Consider the following 21,716-nt stretch of genomic DNA (forward strand, 5'->3'; position numbering starts at 1 on the left):
TATTTGATATTGTCAATAGTTGAAATGATAGATAGATAAATAATAACTTGAAGATCTACAAATAAAACAAGAATAATCCAAATAAAATAATTTATGTATTGGATAAATTATCAAGTATATCACTGGCTCCATTCTACAAAAAAACTTATCTATAAGAGTTGTAATATTTCTCAATTTATTTTCTATATTTAATACTTCGACTGGATATTCTTCCATTTAATGTAAAACATTGAAATTGTTTCTGTGAACTAATAAGAATTTATCTGGATAAATACATCCTTTTTGTTATATTTTATTTCTCATCTTAGGACCTGTTCACATCAGCAATGCCCTTCCGTTGAGGGGTTCTGTCGGAGGTTTCCGTCGGGTAATCCCTCAACAGAAAGGCAAACCGAAACCTTAGCTTCCGTTTGCATCACCATTGATCTTCATTGGTGGCGGAAACTTTGGTAATGGTTTCAGTCCACTGCACTATTTATTCCGTCAAAACAACGGAACCCGTTCACAAGGCTGACAAACTGAAATCATTAGCAAAGTTTCTGATACCATTGAGATCAGTGGTGATGCAAATGGAAGCAAAGGTTTCCGGTTGCCTTTCCGTTGAGGTGTTAACCCCGACGGAAACCTCAGACGGAACCCCTCGACGTAGGGGCAATGCTGATGTGAACCGGGCCTTACAGGTTGTCCACTTTGGAGACATACTTGGAATGTGCCATAAAGGGAATCTGTCAGCAGTTTTGAGGCCTCAAATCTGCTGACCGAGTAATTTAGGGGAGGTGAAGGGCATTTTATTTAAAATATTACTTTTGTCTCTGTCAGGCACGTTGCTTATCCGAGAAAGTGCCACTAAAGCGAGCACTTGATGTTCAAGTGCTCCTGCACTGCATGGTGCAAGCCCTACCGCACTGCCCTGAGTGACGGCTGTAGTGGTCTCCGTTGGTTTTCTCATTCATGCAACTTGCGTGACCGAGAAAAGAAAAGGTATGTTTACAATGCCTTACCCGTCCCCTATATCACTCGGTCAGCGGTTTTGAGGCTTCAAAACTTCTGACAGATTCCCTTTAAAATTAAGTTATGAAATGTACTCATAAGTTGTCTATTTAAGTTTTGCATACCCCGCCTGTTCTGTAACCATGCAGGACGGCATAGCATGTAAACAAGTTATTGAAGCAGTGGTCACGTGATGTATCGTGCCTGCTGCATCTATATTGTTTCCTGTCTGCACATCTGCAGACTTATACAAGCTATTACTTGTACAGTGCCTCCATTACTACCGCCCTGTCCAACAACGCATGTTGCAGATTGGGCAGCAGTAGAAATTTAAAAAATCAATTTATGTGTACGTTTCATAACTTTTAAATTTGCGATATGCCAAGTATGTTAACAAAGTGGACAACCCCTTTAAAATTTCCAGCATGTATTAGATGGATTAAAATGAGCCAGTTTACGTATGATGTCATTTGATTGTGGTGCCGTTTATACTGGAAAATGACAACACATTTCATGGAACACTGTAATAATCTTACAAAAAGTTTGCGGTTCAAATACAAATGAGAATAAAAATTACCTTTTTTTTTTTTTTTTTACTTAGGCTTTCAGAGTCAAGTTCTAAGATTCCTGAAGAAAGAGCTACGAAAGTATCAGCCAAGATTGAAAAGGAGCTATTTTTGTTTTACCGAGATACAGATGCTAAATACAAAAATAAGTATAGAAGCTTAATGTTTAATTTGAAAGATCCTAAAAACAATGTAAGTTACTTTATAATTTAAGGCTTTGAATTAACTAAGCAATTGACACTTTTTTTTCTTTATTAACATAGTCACATGTACAATGTGTTTTCATTTTGCTTTGCCAGGTACTGTACAAGCGAGTACTTAAAGGAGACATCACCCCTGAACATCTTATTAAGATGACTCCGGAAGAATTGGCCTCGAGAGAGTTAGCAGCATGGAGACAAAGAGAAAATAGACATGTAAGATAAATATAGATATTTTCTTCTATGACTATTGTTCTTTAAACCGATTCCTGTCATTATTTGTTATGGGATATTTAATATTTCCAAATTTTTATCTTTCCTGACATCTAAACAAATCTGTGAGATGAGAAAATCTGCAACAGATTTCAGTTACCATTCCTAATTAGATAACCTATGATCGCTCTGGGACATATGACTGCACAAGCAATCTGCTTACAGTAATTCTCTCTTATCCAGTCATCTTTACCTGCCATTATACACTTTCAGATACCATGCGGTAATATCCCATGTTACAAGTGACCTTGCAGCAGTTGGCCATACTTATATGTGCTCTTAATTCCCTATTTAGACCATTGAAATGATTGAGAAAGAACAGCGTGAAGTTGAACGGCGTCCAATCACCAAAATTACACATAAAGGAGAAATAGAAATAGAAACTGATGCTCCTATGAAAGAGCCAGAGGCCATGGATACTGAGGTATATCTGAGTGTACTGTGTGTACTCTGTACACTTTTTGTTGTTCTCTGTTCTTTGAATTTTGTGTTATTTTACTATTGTACACTAACCTGTTTTAAGGTCCAGTTCACACTTAGCCAAAACTGTGCCACTACTGAACAAAAAATGTGTCAGAAGCTGCTACTTAAATGGGCATTGCCAATTTGAAAAGGCTCTGTCACCAGATTATACTTCTATTGAAAAACCATCATTTTTGAACAGGTTATGAACAATTTTAGATTTGTGCTCATTTGTTTCTTAATAGGCAACTGAGCGTTTTTTACCTTTTTACCAACTGGGCGTTGTAAAGAAGTGTATGACGCTGACCAATCGGCGTCATACACTTCTCTTCATTCATTTTTAGCTGTACTCACAGCACAGCGTGATCTCACGAGATCACGCTGTGCTGTCACACCCACAGTAACTTTACCGAAGTGTCTTGAGAGTGAATAGGCATGTCTATTCACACTCCCGACACTTCAGTAAAGTTTCTGTGGGACTTACGCAGCACAGCATGATCTCGCGAGATCACCCTGTGCTGTCATTCATAGCGTGATCTCGTGAGATCAAGCTGTGCTGGAATTAAGTCCCACAGAAAGTTAACCGAAGTGTCGGGAGTGTGAATAGATAGTAACTTTACGACCATTTTAGCGGAGCCTTCCCGCAAATGAGTGTACAGTTACATCCATAGGATGGCGCGGGTTAACAGCCGTTTATAGCAACAAATGGAATATTACAGTACTCGGGAGAACCCACTTAACTATTTATGGGGTGTGTGTCTCGAGTGGCACAAGCTGGATACAACACATTTTGCACTGAAATGGTATATCTGTGAAAACATGTCAGTTTTCTATCTGTAACATTCATTGAGCACAAATGTCTGTGTATTGCAATTCTCGATACCAAAACGATACTTGAGGACAGAATCACTTTTATATTTCTCCTCCTTTGCAACCCGGCGTTCATAACTTTATGTTTTGCTCGACTTAGCTGTGTGAGACTTTGTTTTTAGCGGGATGAGTTGTACTTTGTGAAGGTGTCAGCTTTTGGTACGTTTACATTATGGTTTAATATATATAATTGTTTCATAAAATGCTGAAAGAAATTGTTTTTATTTTTTTACAGAGCATACACCGATCATCATAAATGATGCTTTAAATTTGTTGTGCAGGTTGTTATGGTCACAACGATACCAAATATGTGTGTATTATTTCATGTGTCGGGACTTAGGCCTTATTCACACGAGCAAGCAAAAGTTCCATGTGGCATCATTATGACACTCTGTTTTTATGTTTACATATTCATTCTTTTTACTACTGTTGCGCGAATCACGCGCGGCACCCGGAAGTGCTTCCGTGTGCCGTGCACGATTTTCACGCACCCATTGACTTCAATGGGTGCGTGCTGTGCGAAACACGGGCAAGTATAGGACATGTCGTTAGTTTTACGCAGCGCACATACGCTGCGTGAAATTCACTGACTGTCTGAACTGCCCCATTCACTTACATAGGTCCGTGCGTGATTTTCACGGACGTATAACACGTTCGTGTGAATAAGGCCTTAGGCTGTGTTCACATCAGCGTTGTCTTTCCATTGAGGGGTTCCATCTGAGCTTTCCATCAGAGGAACCCCGTAACGGTAAGGCAAACGAAAACCTTAGCTTCCGTTTGCATCACCATTGATCTTAATGGTGGCAGAAACTTTGGTAATGGTTTCCGTTTGTCAACGTTGTGAAATGGTTCCGTTGTTTTGACTGTTGATAACCATGGAAACACACCCAAAAATACACCATTTGGGAAACCACACCCCTCAAGGAATTTGTAAAGGGGTATAGTGAGCATTTTGACCCCGCAGTTTTTTTTTGTTTTTTTTGCTGACTTTAGTGGAATGAGGCCGTGAAAATGAATATCAAAATTTTTGATGACAAAAAAACAGAAATTCTGACAATATATTTTTTTTTTTTTGTTTTTTTGTTTTTTACAGTGTTCACCATGGGCTATAAATAACCTTTTTACTTTTATTCTGTGGGTCAATACGATTACAACGATACCATATGTATATAGTGTTTTTTTTATGTTTTGCAGCATTAGCACAATAAAACGACTTTTTTTTATTTTTTGCGTCACCATATTCTGGGAGCCATAACTTTTTTTTATTTTTCAGTCAAAAAAGGCTGTGTAACGGCCTGTTCACATCACCGTTCGCTTTCCGTTCCGGGTTTCCGTCGGGTGAACCCCGCAAAGGAAAGTGAAAGTGAAACCACAGCTTCCGTTTCAGTCACCATTGATAGCAATGGTGATGGAAACATCGCTAATGGTTTCCGTTCGTCACCATTCCAGCAGGTTTCCGGTTTTCAGACTGAATCAATAGCGCAGTCGACTCCGCTATTGATTCCGTCGGAAAAACCGGAAACCTGCTGGAATGGTGACAAACGGAAACCATTAGCGATGTTTCCGTCACCATTGCTATCAATGGTGACTGAAACGAAAGCTTTGGTTTCACTTTCCGTTGCGGGGTTCACCCGACGGAAACCTCCGACGGAACCCCAGACTTGAAGGCCTGCACCTATGATCTTTATTCTAATACATTGCACTACCCATGTAGTTCGATGGATTAGAGCTGTCAATCATACACTGACAGCAAGTCTATTAGGCTCCGTTTCCGGGTGGGGCCTAATGGGCCTCCATGCGTTGTAGACCAGGAGGTCATTGTTAGGCCTCCAGTTGCCATAGCCACCATCGGCACCTTCGCAATCGTATTGCAGTACTCACAAACTGTTAAAACAGTACTTTATCTGTTAAAAGACACAGCATGGTTTGATACCTTTTGACATGAACACCCCCATGTCAGAATGCTGTACCCACCACTCTGTCTTTGTGTCTTTTAACAGATGAAATAGTGACTGTTTTAACGGATCGGTTCGTGCGGTAATCTTTTTTTTTTTTTCCTATTGCATTCAATTCCTATTGCTGAGCACCAAAATAATGTTGTTTTTTTTTTTGAGAGTACTGATGATCTTGTATTTTGGTATATAGAACCTACACATCCTCAATATTAATAGGGCACCTCCAAACTAAAAACAACCAAAACAAGAGTAAAAGACAGGGCTACACGCCTAATAGAATGTACAGAGAAAAAAAAGCATTAAAGTTTATTGATTGAACGATATAAAAATATACAATAATCCGATAAAAGAGAAACCAGGGCCAAGATGACATTGCCCAATTACGGAGTCGGAAGACATCCCCTTAAATGTGTTTTCCCACAATCCTGATTTATCACCTATTCACAGGATAGGTGATAGATATATGATGAGTGGGGGTCCGACCGCTGGGACCATCACTGATCACTAGAACATGCTTACTTGCCATTCCTGAGAGCTCCATATGAACGGAGCGGTAATGTGCATGCTCATCGATCGCTCTGTTCATGTCTATGGGGCTGCCGAAGATAACCCTCAGCATCCCCATTAAGATGAATTGAGCAGTGGTTGAGCATGCGCACTACCACTCCATTCCTATGGGCCTACCAGGAACAGCATGGTAAGCCCGCTCTGTGTTTGGAGGCGTTCCCAGCGGGTGGAACCCACTACTTATGGTAGATCTTTATCACCCATCCTGTGTATAAGTGATAATTAAGGATTATGGGAAACCACTATAATTCTAAATCCACCAGAAAGCACATGTACCAAGGGATCATACAGACAATAGTATTTTTAGCACTGGACCTCTCAATATCTGATCCACTAAGTCACACAACAACGTTTGTCCAGGCCCAATATAGGTCCGTAGTATGTTAACTTTAACTTAGGCAAAAAATATAGACAATATGTTGTCTTTTGCTCTTGTTTTGGGATAACCTAAAAATGCGCAGCTCCGTGTTGTTCTGGGTGAATGGGCTTGTTATATAATATCCAGTTGCTTCGGTACAAAAAAAGTGTGAACTTCACCTAATACAGTTAATTGTTCTTTTTATGTCTCTGACATTTATGTTTTCATTGTTCTTTCCCAGTAAAGCAAAAAAAGGCTTAGATAATTTCCTAGAACAAAAAAAATTATATTTTTTTTTTAAACTTTCTTCTGGATCAATAGGGGTAAAAGTAAGTTGTATAAGTTGTCCCATCCATTTCTCCAATCGCTTGGTTGGACATATGTCTTTTTTTTCAACCGTACTAACTATGTAACTATTGTGGTGTGGCTGTTGCTATGGACAGTATTGTAATAAAATATAAAAATACTGATCTGTTTAGAAATACTTTAAGCTGGCCATACAAGTGCCAGTTTGACCTTCCTCTGCTCCCAATGGGGCAGCCATTTCACCTGAACTTCTGCTCTGAGCTGCAAAGAGCAGTTGCAGAGATTTTCAGCAGGCAAAACGATGTAAGGGCATGTTCACATCAGCGTTGGCTTTCCTTTAAGGGGTTCCATCTGAAGTTTCCGTCCTGTGAACCATCAAAAAAACGGAAACCTGACGAAATGGTGATAAACGGAAACCATTAGCAATGTTTCTGTCACCGTTGATATCAATGGTGATGCAAGCGGAAGCTAAGGTTTCCGTTTGCCTTTCCGTTGAGGGGTTCCACGACGGAAACCCTCAACGGAAAGCCAACGTTGTGAACAGGCTCTTAGTCATAACACTCTCCCATAGACATGGCGTCTATGGGAGAGTGTTATGGGCGTTCTCTGTGATGCGTGCATATGTGACTGTGCGGGACTCGAGCTTTGTGAATACCATTGTTACCGGTCATTGTAATCCTGCCTGTAATGATAATGAGATGACTATTGAGAAGTGATCTCTACACAAAGTGTCAGTCTATTATGAGTCTCCGTGACCAGTGTGAAAACTGCAAGATTTCACTCAAATGTAAATAAAATATAAAAAGAAAAGCACTTGTCAGCAAATATTTTTGTTTAATTGCACCCCTATGTGTTGTACATTGCAGGAATCTGTTGTAAAACCACTAGAGAAAGAAGAAGAAGTTCAGAAAGAGAAAGAAGATCCTGCAGAATCTACATCAGATACAACAGCACTGCACAAAAATCATCTTTTTGATTTGAATTGCAAAATCTGCACAGGTTTGTTATCTTGTATAAATAAGCCTTTATATTACAGAAATGTCTCAATAAGCCTCCATGCATGCTAGATTTCCTGTCAGGCTAACCTATCAGGGGAGAGATTTGGCAGGTTAGGCCCTGTTCTTCTGATCCTATTGTTGGATGAGATAGACACGTGATCAGGGGAATAGCTGAAGCGAAGGGTGCTGGAGTTCAGATAGAGATGGGAGGGCGCCAGAAGTAGGCACTTTATAAGTAACTTTCAAGTTACATAACACTGGTATAGAAATGTATTCGTATACGGGGTCCTGTTTCCTTTAGTATTGATAGGATTTGTTTTTTTTTGTTTAGGATTATCCTTTTCGTTTATTAGTTTAATATTGGATTGGGTTTACAATGTTGTATTTATTTGTTCATTAATTATACATTTTCGTTACAAAGAAGTTTTTTATTTTAAGGGCGTATGGCCCCTCCTGCTGAAGATCTATCACCTAAGAAAGTGAAATTGGCCCCCAGTGTCCTGCAAAAGCAGTCAGATATTGATGCTGATAATGTGACAGAAGCTACTCCAACTGTATCTGGTTCTCTGGATGTAAATATGTTAGAAACCGAAAAACTGGACTCCCCAAAAGACACATTCTTCTCAGCAGCCAGGTAACTGTTGTTTCGTAGGTTTCAAACGGTATTACTTAGCTTCGTATTAAATAGTTAAAACAAGTTTAACTTGTATTAAATGGGTTTTTCCAGACTAAAAAATTGTCATCTATGCACAGGTCCCCCACCTCTTGCCGGAACAGGTGTCCTGAAATGCTCGTTCCTTATTGCTGCATCCCACACAGTCAGGAGATTGAATAGAGCGGTGCTTGAGCATGCGCTCGTCACCCTATTTAATGTCTATGAGAGCAACCATTTCTGTAATTCCCATGGACTTTGAATGGAGCGTCAGCTTGCATTCTTGACCGCCACTCCATTCAATGTCCTCCTCACTGCAGTCGAGCAATGAGGCGGAAAAGGGAGTTCAGGACACCTGTTCTCGCTATCGGTGTGGCCCCAGCGATCAGAAGATGATCACCTTTCCTGTGGATAGGGGATAATATTTGACTTTGGTACGACCCCTTTTTTTACTTTTTTTTTTACTAAATATAAACATTTAGAGTCAACTTGTTAAAAGAGCGTCTTATGGGAATGACAGGAATGATAATCAAACTGCTAAATTATGTAGCCTGAAGGTGCAGAAACCCTGATGAATTTTCATGACCAACCCTTTTAATTAGAATACACAGCTGCAATTTAGGAGCACAACAATGTAAGTTATGTGATGACATTGACTGGTATTTTATACGGCAGTCCTAAACAGAAACAAGCAGGAGTAAGATGCGACATAGGTATTAAGAGGCTCATTTTTTTTAAAGAGTGGTGAGATCGGCAAAAGCCGCAATTTTTGAGACTTTTGGGTCGTTTGTGACTTTTCTGTGAAAGGAAATTGGCATAGAAACATTGATAAATTCAACTAATAACCTTCTTACAGTGCAAAAGATATTTAGGAAATCTAGAAGTAAAAGCATTTTGGTAACAGGTACGTAAGTGAAGGTTGTGATTTAATCCATATAAACTCCTACAGTTAAATGGAATGTATCACGTACAGTATCGTTTTTTTTTTCTTTCTTTTAAGGTTTGCCTGGGGGCAGCCATATTGAAGGCACACAGAAAAAAATAACTGTGTGCTTTATGGCAGCTGCAATAAATGGGAGTGGTTAGTCAGAATAGTGTCAATAGACTAATACAGTCTGCAAGAAGAGATGGAGTACTGCCCCTCCACAGAGTCCAGTGACTATCAAGTGATCTGCCTGCAGAGCCTTATATGTGCATATAGTGTTTCTCTTCTGCCATTCCCAGGCCACCGTCAGTTTAGATAGAGCTGCAATCAGTCATTAAATCCCCTGCTTTCTAATGATAATGAGATGACTCTGCTGATTCTCTGTCTGCACAGCAAAGCTGAAAAGTGGTCTCCAGAAAATAGGAAATGTCCGCCTATTGCGTGTGCTTCAGTTGCCAATGTAAAAACTGCTATATTTTAGGACACATGTTAATAAAAATAAATTAGATTTAAATATTATGCAATTGGTATTGCCATATTGTTAAAGGGGACCTGTCCCAGCCCGCCAATGTTCTTCTCTGTGTCACTCAGAGGAAAATGTGGTTGAGGGGAAGTTTTCTTCCAACATGGTCTTATGAAATCACGCTGGGCAAGGCTTGTCATAAGCCGCCTCATGCTGATTGGACAGCGTCAGAAGCTGTAAAGATGCCTCCACCCAGTGGAGATTCACTGTTGTTCACACCCCGTTGGCTTAGCATATCGGGCACCAAAAGAACGGATGAAAACTCAGGATTTGGCGAAGGGAGCGGGCTAAAGGTAAATGTAAATGAGATTTTAGGACCTAGCGACAGTTGATGTGGTGTTGTTAGCAGTACTTGTTAATGGTGCAAAATTTCTCTGTACTCGGCCATCTCTGTCAATTCTATAGCGAAAGACTGAAGTGGCAGTGCACATACGGGACCGCCGCCCCATTTAAACAGGATACTCAGGATCCCCGTTCTAGTGATCAGTGGGGGTCCCAATTTTTTGGATTAATTATTATTAGATTTACCTCCACAAATTGTTTATACCTGCTATAAAAATGTTTAATTGCCTATGTGGATGGTCTAACTGGTTCCTTCAGTCTAGTATTTTGTCCATCTCTTTGTTAAACCATTGTTCTTGTTACAAAATATTATTGAGGTTGAGTATGTGCTGTTGGTGTGCATTCATTTTATAAAAACAGCAATATTTTCAATGTCTGATGTTAAATGATTCTTGTGTTTTTCTGTAATAACTTTATAGCTCTGAGTCATTTAATATTACGGACACAGCTGAAGATGAATTGACTTTTTTGGCCCGTTTAACTTACATTTGGAAAGGATTTCTTAATATGCCTTCTGTAGCTAAATTTGTCATCAAGGCTTACCCTGTTTCTGGGTCGTTGGAGCATTTATCAGAGGTGAGGAAAGCATTTATTTAGTTTTGTCATGGCTGTTATTGTAGTGTTTGAACATTGTATATATTTAGCATACTTTATTATGATCTCTGTCCACATTCAAACCCCAGATTACACAGAATTTATCTATAGAAAGTTTGTAAATACATTACATTACTTATCTTGTACATATCCGAAGTTCCAACCTGCATTAGACTACATGCATACGTAACAGAATTGTCGTGGATTTTCCGTACGGATTTGCGAGCGGAAATTCCTCAGAGAAATACAGTAGCCGCAAAGTGGATGAGATTTGAGCAAATCTCATCCAACACACTGCAGAAAATTTCCACACGGAAATTGGTCTGCAGTGCTGAAATCTGCAGCATGTCGACTTATGCTGCGGAATCGTCGCGGATCTTTCCCATTGAATTGAATGGGGAAGTTAAAATCTGCAACAAACGCCAATTGCGGATATTGCTGCGGATCCACAAGTCCCACCCCCCTCTCCCCCAAAAAATAAATAAATCCAAAACACTATTTTCTCAATCTAAAATAAAAAGAAAGACTATGCTCACCTCTCCTGACGCTCCAGTAGCAACGCGCCCCTTCTCCCCCCGGCTGGTCTTTATGCAGCCGGCCTAATGTGATGATGTTTCATCCCACGTGAACATTGCAGGGATCCGTTGCTGTGGGAGGACCAGGGGAGATGAGTTTGGCTGCCTTTTTTTCCACCCTCGGATGTTTACAAATCACATCAGCACCACGTCAGTACCAAATCTGCCTGATTTGCCGCTGTAGATTTCCTTTGGGCTCTCTCCAGATTTGCTGCAGAAAATGTCTCCAACAAATCTGTTACGTGTGGACGTACCCTTACAGTTCAGAGCTGTATTTACTGTGCGCTTCAGAGCTGAAATATCAATATAACACTAAATATAATAAAAATAAATAGACCCAATAAAACATTATATACACAAATGCAGGGGTTTGAGACGAACCTTGTCAGATGAAATGCGTGTTAGGTGTTTTCTCATACTCCAGAATGGGGGTCCTCCGATTCTGTCCAGCCTGGCAGGCAACCGCTGTGCTTGACTGTTTCAGTGGGAGGCCCCCTCACCATGCGGAATGGGATCGGGAACCCTCATTCTGGACATAGGTGCGGGTCCCAGAGCTGAGACCCGCAGTTATTTGCTATTTATGCCATTTCCTGTTGATATGCCATAAATGACTAAGATGGGACTGCCCCTTTTAAGTAAGCATTTTTTTTATTTCATGATCAGACCACCAGATTTTCTTGAATGGCTTAAGTATATTTTTTTCCATTTGTAATATCCCTGGCCATTTATTAAATGTAATGTCAAAAGATTTAGATGAGATTAAAGGGCTTTTCCAGAACCTATAAACTAATTTCTATTTCACTACACTAAAAATAATCAAATGTGTAAAATACTTACGTTTGGATTTCCTTTTCTAACACCCGATTCCAGCGCCGGTCAAGTGATATGTCTCGAATCTTGAAATCTTTACTTCCAGCGCTGGCCCGTAGACTTCCTTTTTCTGGCCGGCACAATGTACGGCGATGTCACTGTACACTGAGGGAAGGGGTGGACTGGATCCTCTTCCTCCAGCGTCTCTGAGCATGTGTGGTTTCTACACGAACAGTGTTTATCACACATGCCCACTCCTGCACTATTACAGCGCCTTCGTGTCATTTTCTCACAAAGTGAAGGTTGTAAACAGACATTTACGGCACGGAAGGAAAAGGATAACTAACAAAAAGGTATTTTGGGGAGTTTATAGCTAAAAAAAAGCGGCAGGCTATTACTCAAAAAATGTTTTAGATCTCGGAAAACCCCTTTAAGTATCACCCTGAACCAACTTTTTAACGTTTATCTCTTGTGCCAATAGAGCTAAATATTGGGGAGGGCTTAGCTAAATGGCAAATGTAGTAAAGTTGATCAAAGTGTACCTCTGGCCCTGTAATCTGATACTGGGCTATTGGAAATGTATACATGCGCAATTCTACTAGTGGGAGTATATTAGAAAACACAGATTGCTTTATGGCACCTATTCGCTTATTTATAGACAGCCAATAGCAATATGCAGTCCAATGGCCTATGGACTGCAATGTGAAGGATGGAAACATTGTTGCAGGTATCTATAAAAATGTGAAGCCTAAGGCCTTGTTCACACAGCTTTTTTTTGCAAACTGATTCCAAGACTTTTTCAGTGTCGGAATGCGCATGAGAAAACACCTATTTTTCCTCCCATTGTTTTCAATGGGAATCAGCACATGTAGTTCATATGGTGTTTGATTTTTCAATGCGTTAAATCAAAATCATTGCAGCTAAGAAAAAAAAAAGGCCATCAATCTATCTAGGTTCTGAATCTGCCCAAATATTGTCATTGAAATCAATTGAATGCTGAAAAAACAGCGCCCAATGCTTTCGGCGCTGTTTTGTGCACTAGAAAGTACTGAAGACTGTGCACTGATTTTAATGTTCAAGTTAAAACCCCCCAGTGCCCTGTTTTTAAAACCATGCTGAAAAACAGCGTCATAATCCGCTTGCATCTTAAAACCAGCATCCAAAATCGGCCTGGAAAATGTGCTGATTTTGCCACAGATTCAGTGTTTGATATTCCAGCCTCAACTTAATACCGTTAGAACATAAGGACTATATTATTTTCTTTATAGGATCTTCCTGAAAGCATACAAGTAGGCGGAAGGATTTCACCACAAACTGTTTGGGACTATGTAGAAAAAATAAAGGCCTCTGGAACAAAGGTAATCCAGTGATCTCTTTTAAGACTCCATGTATTTGACAAACATTTGGAAATACAAATAAGCGTTTTCATGTTTAAAGGTACCCGGTCACCACTAGCACAGTTTTCACTCATTTTAACTTGAGGTCTTGAGTTTTTATTTGCCATACTGTATTAAATATACTGTTCAGCCATAACATTTAAAGCCCCTGCCTAATATTGTGTAGGTTCTCCTCGTGCAACCAAAACAACTCTGACCCGTCGAGGCATTGGACTTTACAAGACCTCTGAAGGTTGTGCTATACGGCACCAAGACATTAGTTAGCAGCAGATTCTTTTAAGTCCTGTAAGTTGTGAGGTGGGGCCTTTATGGATCGGGTTTTTTTCCAGCGCATCCCACAGATGCTCGATCACCTTGTGATCTAGGAAATTTGGAAACCTACTGCACACCTTGAACTCTTTGGCATATTCCTCAAACCAAATCCTGGACAATTATTACAGTGGGGCAGGACTCATCCTGCTAAAAGAGGCCACTGCCATTAGGGAATACCGTTTCCGTGAAGTGGTGTACTTGATCTGCAACAATGTTTAGGTAGGTGCTACGTGTCAAATTAGCATCCATATGAATGCCACGACCCAAGAGTTCCCAGCTGAATATTGCCCAGAGCATCATACTGCCTCCGCCATCTTGCCTTCTACCCATAGTGCATCTTGGTGGCAAATCTTCACTAGGTAAGTGATGCACATTCACCTTACCACCCACATGATGTAAACAAAAATGTTATTCATCAGTCCAGGCCACCTTCTTCCATTGCTCTATGGTTCAATTCTGATACTCGTGTGCCCATTGTGGGTGCTTTCAGCAGTGGACAGTGTTCAACATGGGGACTCTGACCAGTCTGCAGCTACGCAGCCCCTACGCACAGCAAGCCTCATTGCTTTGTGGGATCGTACCAAACAGGCGAACTTTCCCTCCCTACGCTCACCAATGAGCCTTGGGCACTCATGACCCCGTCGCTGGTTCATCGGTTGTCTTCCTTGAACCACTTTTGGTTCTATGCCCTGCATACCGGGAGCCCTGGGCAAGCGTAAGTATCCTTGACGAGGGTCAACTTGTGATGGCTAGGCGATTTAGTCATAGCATCTCCAAACAGCAGATCAACTTCAAAAACTAACTGTTCACTTGCGGCCTATTATTTTCCATCCCATGACCGGTGCCATTGTAAGAAGATAATACATATTATACATTTTACCGGTCACTAGTTTTAATGGTATTGCTGAACGGCGTATTTTTTTTGTGTGTTTATATAAACACGGAGAAAAAAAACCCGGCTGCAAATAGTCTCATAACCCAAGACACCAGCCCTCTGACTCTAAACACAGTGTGTGATCCGTGATCTTAAAGGGTAACTAAATTTTCAAGAAACCTCTGACATGTCATATGTTAGAAATTTTGATTGGTTGGGGTCCGAGCACCGAGACCCCCCACCGATCGCTAATACGAAGCGGCATAAGTGCTCGGGTGAGTGCTGAGCCGCTTAGTTTCTGATCGGCTTTTCTCGGAAAGCCGATGTAACCGTGTACGGACATACAAACCAGATATGCAGTTTTGTAAAACCGCAATACTTTTCAGACAATTTACACTTTAAAAAAAAATGTGTCAGTGTCCTTTTTATTATTCGGTTTAAATTAAAAATCCTAATCAAGAGATTGACTGGTTTAGCACATGTTTTTCCATGTTTAAAGGGTAAACATAATGATCAGTGAAAATGTCTGTAAGCGATTGACCCCCTGCTGATGCTTTCCTCATAAATGAGCTGAACGTCACAGACTCGTTCTCGGAGATGAACTTTATTAGCGCCGGTCCCTGAATGTTTTTTACAGCACAAGCAGCTATTCCCCACCTGGAGACATGTATTACTTTAATTGGCTACATGCAGGGAAGGGAAGGGGATACAATCAATGCTCATTCATGTGTAACTGCATGGATCATGGCTCACTGGGATAAGTAGTAAATGTAGAAAACACTAACCGTGGTGGTTGTGATATGTACTACAGAAAGAAAACCGGTACCTGGCTCTTCTTTAAAAATGAAGAAAAAAACATTTAATGTTTCTAATATTAAAATTTTGTATTGTTTGCAATTAGATGGTGTCTTTTGTTGGTCTGGGAATTTTTTTTACTATTGCCCTCAAAACTAGAGAGACGCTTTATCATCAAGAAATGAACTAAATAACATTTTGTTTTTAGGAAACCTGTGTAATTCGGTTTACTCCGGAGACCGAAGAAGATCAAATATCTTACACACTGCTATATTCGTACTTCAGTAGCAGAAAACGTTATGGTGTAGTCGCAAATAACATGAGGCAGGTGAAAGACATGTATCTCATTCCCTTAGGTGCCTCTGAAAAAATTCCACATTTTTTTGTACCCTTTGACGGGCCTGGTAAGTTTTAAGCACAATTTTTCTCCTTTACATAAAAATTCTACATTCATTTATTTCTCTCTTAGTTTTGCTGATGTGACTACTAAAGCTAAGACTTTCTAAAGTGTTGTGCTACAAACATATTTAAAGCGGCTCAGTCGCCACATTATAAGTGCCGTGTCTCCTACATAATCTGATCGGCGCTGTAATGTAGATAAGTGTTTTTTATTTTGAAAAACGATCATTTTTTAGCAAGTTATGAGCAATTTTAGATAAATGCTAATTAGTTTCTTAATGCCCAACTGGGTGTTTTTTAACTTTGGTCAGCATCATACACTCCTCTGTACAACTCCCACTTATTCAAAAGTTAAAAAACGCCCAGTTGGGCATTCAGATACTAATTAGCATAAATCTAAAATTGCTCATAAATTGCTAAAAAATTATAGTTTTTCAAAATAAAAACCACTGTTCTCTACATTACAGCGCCGATCAGATTATGTAGGAGATAGGGCACTTATAATCTGGTGACAGAGCCTCTTTAAAGAGGCTCTGTCACCACATTATAAGTGTTCTATCTTCTACATAAGGAGATGGGCGCTATAATGTAGGTGACAGTAATGCTTTTTATTTTAAAAAATGATCTATTTTCACAACGTTAGGAGCGATTTTGGTTTATGCTAATGAGTTGCTTAATGCCCAAGTGGCAGTATTTTTACTTTCGACCAAGTGGGCGTTGTACAGAGGAGTGTATGACGCTGACCAATCGGCATCATGCGCTCCTCTCCATTCATTTAGACAGCAGAATCGCGTTCTTACTAGAACATGATCTGCAGCCACATACACAGCGATTCTGCTTGATTAACGTTAATCCAGTGTCCTGATAATGAATACACATGACCATCCAGCCTGGACGTCATGTGTACTCAGAATCCTGACACTTCTGAATCTTTTCTGTGAGATTCCAGCAACGGAAACGAAATCTCGCGAGATTACGGAGGTTAACGAGATTTTGTTTCCGTTGCTGTAAATCTCACAGAAAAGATTCAGAAGTGTCAGGATTCTGAATACACATGACGTACAGGCTGGATGGTCATGTGTATTCATTATCAGGACACTGGGTAACGTTAATCAAGCAGAATCGCTGTGTATGTGGCTGCAGGACCTGTGAGTGACGTCACAGCGTGATCTGGCAGAAGCTGGGCGTTCTCAAGAGAAGTGGATGATACTTCTCATCAGAACGCCCAGCTAGTAAAAGTATTAAAAACGGCCCGATGTACGCACATAATACACGCCCACTTGGACTTTTACTTTTAAACACACCCACTTGGACTTTTGCAAGCCTCATTTGCATAACTACAAAAATGGTCATAACTTGGCCAAAAATGCTCGTTTTTTAAAAATAAAAACGTTACTGTAATCTACATTGCAGCGCCTATCTGCTGCAATATCAGATAGGGGTTGCAAAATCTGGTGACAGAGCCTCTTTAAGCCCTCCTTACTCTAACTTTGTTGCTTACCTAGAATTTCAACAGAAGTCTTTTCAGCACCTTCTGCTCCTGTAGGCCTTACCTGGCTTCACTCAGAAGCAACAGTGCTAGATCATTGGCTGTAATTGCCAAAGAAGCATGGTGCACTAAAAAAAGTATATGACACAAATGCAGGTTCTTTTGACATATTTTATTTAGCACGGTGGTACTAATTAACTATTTTATTCTTATATGGCCACTTACTAGATGTATTTGTTTTTATTGTTTCTACAGGCCTAGAAGCACATAGACCAAATTTACTTCTGGCTTTGATCATTCGTCAAAAAGTGAAACGACAACACAGTACAATAGTTGATGATGAACATTTAGGCTCTTTACTCAATGTACCGGAGAAGAAGAGTAAGCTTGAACTTGATGATGACAATGATGAAGATGATGAGGAAAATGATTTTTTTAACTCTTTCACTACGGTATTGCATAAGAATAGAAATAGAGCACAGCTTTCAGAAACTGAAGAGCCACAAGCACCAGTGGAAACTGTACCAGTGGCAATTAAGCGAGATCCTCCAAAGCCGCTACGATTTTTACCAGGTGTATTAGTTGGATGGGAAAATCCAGACCTGGACAACAGACCTTTACTTGTTGATGATATATTACAGTCTCTTTTAGGTACTACAGAAAATGTGTTTGAATGTAAACCACCATCTATAGCAAATAACGATGAGCCTTTAAAAGAAGATAAAATTAAAGTAAAGGATGAATCCGTCACATCTGAAAAATTGTTAGATATAGATATGAACACAGCATCCAGTACTACAGAAGAAACAAATGATAAAACTCCTATAACTGGATCATCACTAGGGCTTTCTCTGAAGGATAAACCACCGGATGTTTCCACTGAGGCATTTTTAACTACAATGAGTGAGCTAGGTGAGGAAAGTATAGATAAAAGTTTTTTTGCAGAACAAGATGATGTTAAGCATATTGTACCAAATTCAAATATGTCTTCAACTCCAATGACAAAAAGTAACATCGATGATGATGATAATGTATCATCTGTGGATGTTTGTTCAAGTCCTGTGAAATCTCCAAAGTTAATACATATTAAGAGGGATCCTAGACAAGCAGCTGGAAGAGGTCATCCTATTAATATTTCAAATACAAAAGATTTTGAATCCAATTCACACCAGAAAAAGGAATCCACCGAGAGTACGTCCCGCCACAGGAAAGAAAAGACGAAGAAACATTCACATGAAGAAGCTGATCTATCGTCGCCTAAGAGTAGACCAAAAACCAGTTTGCCGCTCTTTTCCTCCCCAGACATTGAAACAGATCTAGCAGAAGAATCAAAAAAGGACAAACCGTTCCGTCCAGATCTCATTATAGACGAGACAGATCCTCTCCTTCAATTTAGACGAGCTTTGGCTGCAAACAAATCCCAGACACAAACCACAAATGCTCCACATTCTGAAAATGTTGTCAAAAACCCAGCTCCTGCTTTTTCTGGAAACTTTTCTCCATTAAGGTTACAACAGCCTTCGTTCCTGTCTTTAAATACTAGCCCTCCAGCTTTTCCATTCCAGCACGCTCCCGGCTTTCCTATGCAGGGTAATCCAATATTTCCATATGCTCCTCACATACCACCTCTGTTACCAACACCGTTAGGTATGGGGTTTCCAAGACCACCTAGATTTCCATCTGCAGAACCCAGTATGCACAATCCATTAGTTGCCTGGCACCAAACACTTCAGTTAGCTAGACCACCACCTCATTTTTTTGGTCATCTTTCTACTGGACCACTTTTGAGCAATGAGCCAATCATGTACCAAGTACCACAAAAACTGTATCCTAAAGATCACAGAGGTCCAGAAAGACGTCACAGTGATCCCTGGGACAAACAAGATCGTATATCTGACCGAAATTCTAACCGAGGTAGCAGAAGTGAACACAGATACAGATTTTATAGTGAGTCACATCATTCAAGAGATAAGCGGCATGAGAAGGAATCTGGAAGTGATAAGCTTGGAGATAGAGAATCTGAAAGAAGCAGACGTAGAGACAAAGCGAGAAGTCATGACCGAGATCGGAAAAGCCGCGATGAGTCACACAGGGAAAAAGAAAGATCACGGGCTTCTCATAGTGACAAGTCCTCTGATAGTAGAACAAGTAAAGACGGGAGAAATGATAAATCTAAAAGTGAGGATCGTTCTCATGATAAAGAAAAAAGTAGGGACAGAAACAAAGATCGAGTAGAGGAAAAAGAGAGGGATCGGCACCACAAAGACAGGAGTAGGGACCACAGTGATAAAAGTAAACGATAAAGAACATCTCATGCTGATAGTTTTATCTCTTACTTGGTTGTGCCATCATTTTCTATCAATTGTCAGTGTTTTTCCAGACACAAACTGTTGTAAGCCTGATTGCCCATTATATGTTTTGTGTTAAATTCTCACTAATCTTAAACTTATTTAACAAATCTTTTACACAAATGGAAATGTAATGCCCAATATATTTCTTTCTAAATATGCAATAATATATTTAGTTGGAAATTTTGGGTTGGACAAAGCAAATTTTTTTTTATGCTAAGGTATTAACATTTTAAAAGAAATTTCTCTACACAAAATGTTTTTAATTGCACTGTTTTTAAAACAAGAATATCTCGAAGCTCTACGAATTCTTACTTGGAGATTTAGATGACTATTTGGTGCTGTAAAAAACAACAAAAAAAACCTTTGGCAAAAGTTAATAAGTCTCCACAAATAACTTATTATGGTCATTATATCTGCGTTGATTATATAATAGATTATTGAGTCAAAGCCCTTTCGGTTACTATAGCTTTGAAATGCACTTGCCATAGGGGTATATAGGCTAATCTTTCAAGCTTCAATTTCTTAGTAAGTTAAATTTTACAATTTTTTTGTTTGTGCTTTAAATACTTGAAAATTCAGCTTGTACATTCTTGTGTTTTGCTATTTTTTATACTGTAAAATGTAAATATTTTAAGGAATATTTTGATTTTAAAGATAAAAAACTAACATATTTTGTCTCATTCCACTGTATGTAATGTTGTGTTTAATTCTTGTTCTAAAAAGTAAAGGTTTTAGTAAGATTTCTTGCATTTAATATTTTTTTTGAATTGTAATGTGTTTGTCTTTTTCATGTGTAATTTATAAATTTCTAGGTGTCTTGAGCTTTTCAAAACATTTGCATATGGTTACTTTTAACAATTCAATGTTGGAGGCCCTTTTACTATCCATTTTTTTTTTAACTTTCCTTCTTACAGCATCCTATTTTTTTTGTATTTAAAAAAAAAAAGTATATTTACATCAGTAATTTGGTGCTTATAGCAAAGATGTGATGGGTGCTGCCAATTTGAATATAGTAACGCAGAAGAAGAACTTCTATACAGAAATACACGGGTTTCTCCTTGTCGTCATTAAATACTGTAAATTACTTTTTGTAAGTTTCTTTTAAAAACCGTTTCTCATTAAGACAAGCGTGATTCTTGTCTGTGTGCTGTGTGTTAGCACCCGGATCCCTTGATTTCAATGGGTCTGTTCACACTTGCAGTGTGCACTGTATATAAATTACTAGAGAAGAGTCCTGAGATAAAGTTAAGTGTACTAGCCTTGGCTTCATCTGAGCACTGCACACTGACTTTTCTCTAGTAACTTACATACAGCACATAAGAGGATATATATATATATTATATATATACACACACAAAAATAAGCAGCACTCAAAGTATAATTCCAAAATGGTAGCGGGTGCAGGCAGGTAATCCTGATCCAAGGATTATAGATACATTTAAATATAGAAGAAATCTCTCCGCACTCCAAAATAGAAAAGCAAGTGATTTGTTCAGTCAACACAAGCTGCAACGTTTCCGTCCTACTATAGGACCTTTTTCAAGCAAAAGGAGTGATACGTTTTTCTAGTTGTGATCTTTGAGAACGACGTTGTTCATTACAAGCTTGTCTTCAGGTTTTTGCCTCCTTAAAGCCTTGTTTTGGGAATTGGTTTCTCGTTGTTCCTTATAGTTGCTCTTTTTATTCTCTGAGACAAATATATATATGATTATTATCAGCTTTGTCCCTTTTATAAGTGAGCGTGATCACACCACGTAGCAGCTAAGGAACAATCCTGATAATCAATATATATTATTGGATAACTATGCCTGCAATTCTCTTATGTAAAAGAATTGTGTCTTGCTATTTTTTGGAGATAAGGGAATTGCATGCACAGTAATTCTTTAATTACTCCTAAAAATAAGAAAATCGTGAATCAAATAAAAAATCGTCCGTAGGATTGAGAAAAATCTAGATTTGTATTTTTTTGCAAAATCGCCCAGCCCTACACACAGTGATAGCTCTGAGTACAGATAATGTAGTAGATGTCACCTGCAGTCCTATGTAACACCACAGATCACAGTGATAACGGAGTACTGATAATGTAGTAGATGTCACCTGCAGTCCTATGTAACACCACATATAACACACAGT

The 21,716-nt window shown here is 39.3% G+C and overlaps 1 protein-coding gene and 1 pseudogene across 1 annotated transcript in view; both read left to right on the forward strand.

Annotated features, from left to right (window-relative positions):
* Nucleotides 1-863, forward strand: part of LOC142758987 (uncharacterized) — a 2,184-nt pseudogene extending 1,321 nt beyond the window's left edge.
* Nucleotides 1-20,271, forward strand: part of PHF3 (PHD finger protein 3) — an 82,518-nt gene extending 62,247 nt beyond the window's left edge. The window contains exons 8-16 of the mRNA XM_075861991.1: nt 1,592-1,748; nt 1,856-1,972; nt 2,325-2,453; nt 7,414-7,546; nt 7,984-8,179; nt 10,407-10,563; nt 13,235-13,324; nt 15,553-15,748; nt 17,488-20,271. Of these exons, the coding sequence (XP_075718106.1) occupies nt 1,592-1,748; nt 1,856-1,972; nt 2,325-2,453; nt 7,414-7,546; nt 7,984-8,179; nt 10,407-10,563; nt 13,235-13,324; nt 15,553-15,748; nt 17,488-19,535 (3,223 nt within the window). The 3' untranslated portion in view covers nt 19,536-20,271. The remainder of the gene's footprint in view (nt 1-1,591; nt 1,749-1,855; nt 1,973-2,324; nt 2,454-7,413; nt 7,547-7,983; nt 8,180-10,406; nt 10,564-13,234; nt 13,325-15,552; nt 15,749-17,487) is intronic.
* The last annotated feature ends 1,445 nt before the right edge of the window (nt 20,272-21,716 follow it).

This window comes from Rhinoderma darwinii, chromosome 4, assembly GCF_050947455.1.
Source record: "Rhinoderma darwinii isolate aRhiDar2 chromosome 4, aRhiDar2.hap1, whole genome shotgun sequence".
NCBI classification, from domain to species: domain Eukaryota; kingdom Metazoa; phylum Chordata; class Amphibia; order Anura; family Rhinodermatidae; genus Rhinoderma; species Rhinoderma darwinii.